Genomic DNA, 2,247 nt, shown 5'->3' with positions numbered 1-2,247 from the left:
TTCTTAGCAGCAGGCTTCTTGGCAGGGGCCTCATCCTCACTAGAGTCGGAGTCGCTAGAGCTAGATTCCTCAGCAGCAGCCTTCTTAGCAACGGTCTTCTTGGTGGCGGCCTTCTTAGCAACAGGCTTCTTGGCAGGGGCCTCGTCCTCACTAGACTCGGAGTCGCTAGAGCTAGATTCCTCAGCAGCGGCCTTCTTAGCAGGGGCAGCCTTCTTAGCAACGGGCTTCTTCTCCTCCTCGTCATCACTGGAGTCACTGCTTGAGTCGGACTCCTCAGCAACGGCGGCCTTCTTAGGAGCCTGAACAGCAGGCTTTGTCTCCTCTTCCTCATCATCACTAGACTCAGAGCTCTCAGTCTTCTTAGAGGCTAGCCGAGCCTTAGCATTGGCAACAGCCTTAGCAGAAGGCATATCACTAGCATCAGAGTCAGAGTCGCTAGAATCGGATGAATCAGAATCCTCATGAGCAACTACCTTCTTAGCAGGAGTAGCCTTCTTGGCCTTCTTAGCAACAGGCTTCTCGTCCTCACTAGATGACGAAGAATCGTCATCGCTCGAGCTGGACTCCTCAGCAGCAGCGGCAGCAGCCTTCTTAGTAGCGACCTTAGCGACCTTCTTAGCAGGAGCGGCTTCCTCCTCATCGTCACTGCTACTCTCATCAGAGCTGGACGATGACTCCGGCGCGGCCCTCTTGGCAGGGGCGGCCTTCTTAGGGGCAACGGCCTTCTTCTTAGCTACAGCCTTCTTGGCCTTAGGCGGGGGTGCCTCATCCGCCGAAGAATCCGAGTCGCTACTGCTGCTACTGTCCTCGACAACAGGCTTCTTCTCAACCTTCTTTTTAGCGGCGACCTTCTTCTTATGTACAACAGGCTTGGTGACCTGGTCCTCCTCATCAGATGAGGACTCGTCACTGGAAGACTCGACGACCTTCTTAGGCGCGGGCTTGGCCATGACTTATACGTATAGGAACTAACTACAACCACACAGGTGTGAGTGAAGATCCGAACAACCTATGCCCGACCCCAAGGGGACTTCTACTGAAAACCATCACGAAAAATATACTCCATAGCTTATGCACTACAAGGGGGATGGTAATCAGCAATTACGTGGCGCAGTGAAATGTCGTGAGGCGGAGCGAAGCGGTGCAAAAAGTGCACTTTTCAACAGAATTCGCACTTTCGCCATTGTGGCCTCCTCATAGCCAAAACACGGCTTGTTGGTCACTAGCAGAATCCTTGGACTAACATAAGATCGGAGCATTCCCCTACACTTGAGCCACTGAAAACTTGCACGCATGCACACGGGCGTGGAGTATGTCTATTCTGATCGAGACGAAGTGCACTAAACGCAAGGCAGCTTCCGCGGAGTTAGAAATCGCAGGTACGGGAGCTGCTAGAGGCAACGTACGCTTTAGGCAAATTATGAATCTCCCAACCTCTTCCAGCGAAAAAAAGGCGACAACAAGTAACAACTCTGAGGGAATAATATTCGACAACACATCACAAGTCTCCATGGGAGTAATCACACCAACACACCATCAGCTTTAAACGTCTCTCGGCTTGGCGGTCCAGCGGCCTTAACAGCCTTGGCCTTCGCTTGAGCCCGGGCGTAGCGAAATCTGCAAAGACGAATTAATCACCCCTCCGACTCGAATCGAACTATGGCCTTGACCAAAGCCACATCATTCGTAACTACCCAGGAGGCAGAAGGCGGCCATTTGGCGCGAAAAGCGGTCGTTCCGCTGCCACTCGTGGCTGCTGCCAAGGCTGTGAATGCTGCCATACCGAGGACGTTGATACAGAGGTCGAAGAGGTGCTTGAATAGGTCCAGGGAAGGGCAGGAGCCTAACCAACAACACGTCGTCCCTCGTCCAGCCACAAGCTCATCGTCCCCACCGTAGTCGATACCGAGGAGGCCGCTATCTGTTCATACCAGCTAGCAGCCTGGCCCGACTGCTCCCACTCGGCCCTCTCATATCGACTTCTATGCCTGAGCAAACTCCCTACCCCTCAGCCCTCCAGAACAGCCATTACCTCTGACCAGCAATGTGACCCTCTAGAGATGACCACGCCTGGGGCCGAGCATCACAAAGTGTACAATAAAAACAGTCCGGCCTCAGTTCAATGAATTTAGGTAGATCCTCCTGCTTAATTACGGGAGAGTTACCACCACTCCCACCCTCACCCGTCGGCACTACAGCTGCCGAAAGGTCCTCCTTAGAAGGCGACTAAAACACTCAAATTCGGCC

The 2,247-nt window shown here is 53.3% G+C and overlaps 1 protein-coding gene across 1 annotated transcript in view; it reads right to left on the bottom strand.

Moving 5' to 3' along the window:
* The window catches only part of Pmar_PMAR008399 (merozoite surface protein 3 precursor, putative), a gene marked incomplete at both ends in the record, with an annotated part of 1,497 nt that extends 547 nt beyond the window's left edge, over nucleotides 1-950 (bottom strand). Inside the window, one exon of the mRNA XM_002778492.1 lies at nucleotides 1-950. This exon is cut by the window's left edge and continues 4 nt beyond it. Coding sequence (XP_002778538.1) covers nucleotides 1-950 — 950 coding nt within the window.
* Nucleotides 951-2,247: the final 1,297 nt, after the last annotated feature.

The sequence above is a fragment of the Perkinsus marinus genome, assembly GCF_000006405.1.
Source record: "Perkinsus marinus ATCC 50983 genomic scaffold scf_1104296949124, whole genome shotgun sequence".
NCBI lineage: Eukaryota > Perkinsozoa > Perkinsida > Perkinsidae > Perkinsus > Perkinsus marinus.
Note: the sequence above shows the minus strand (reverse complement) of the source record. Positions and strands in the feature narration are given on the sequence as shown.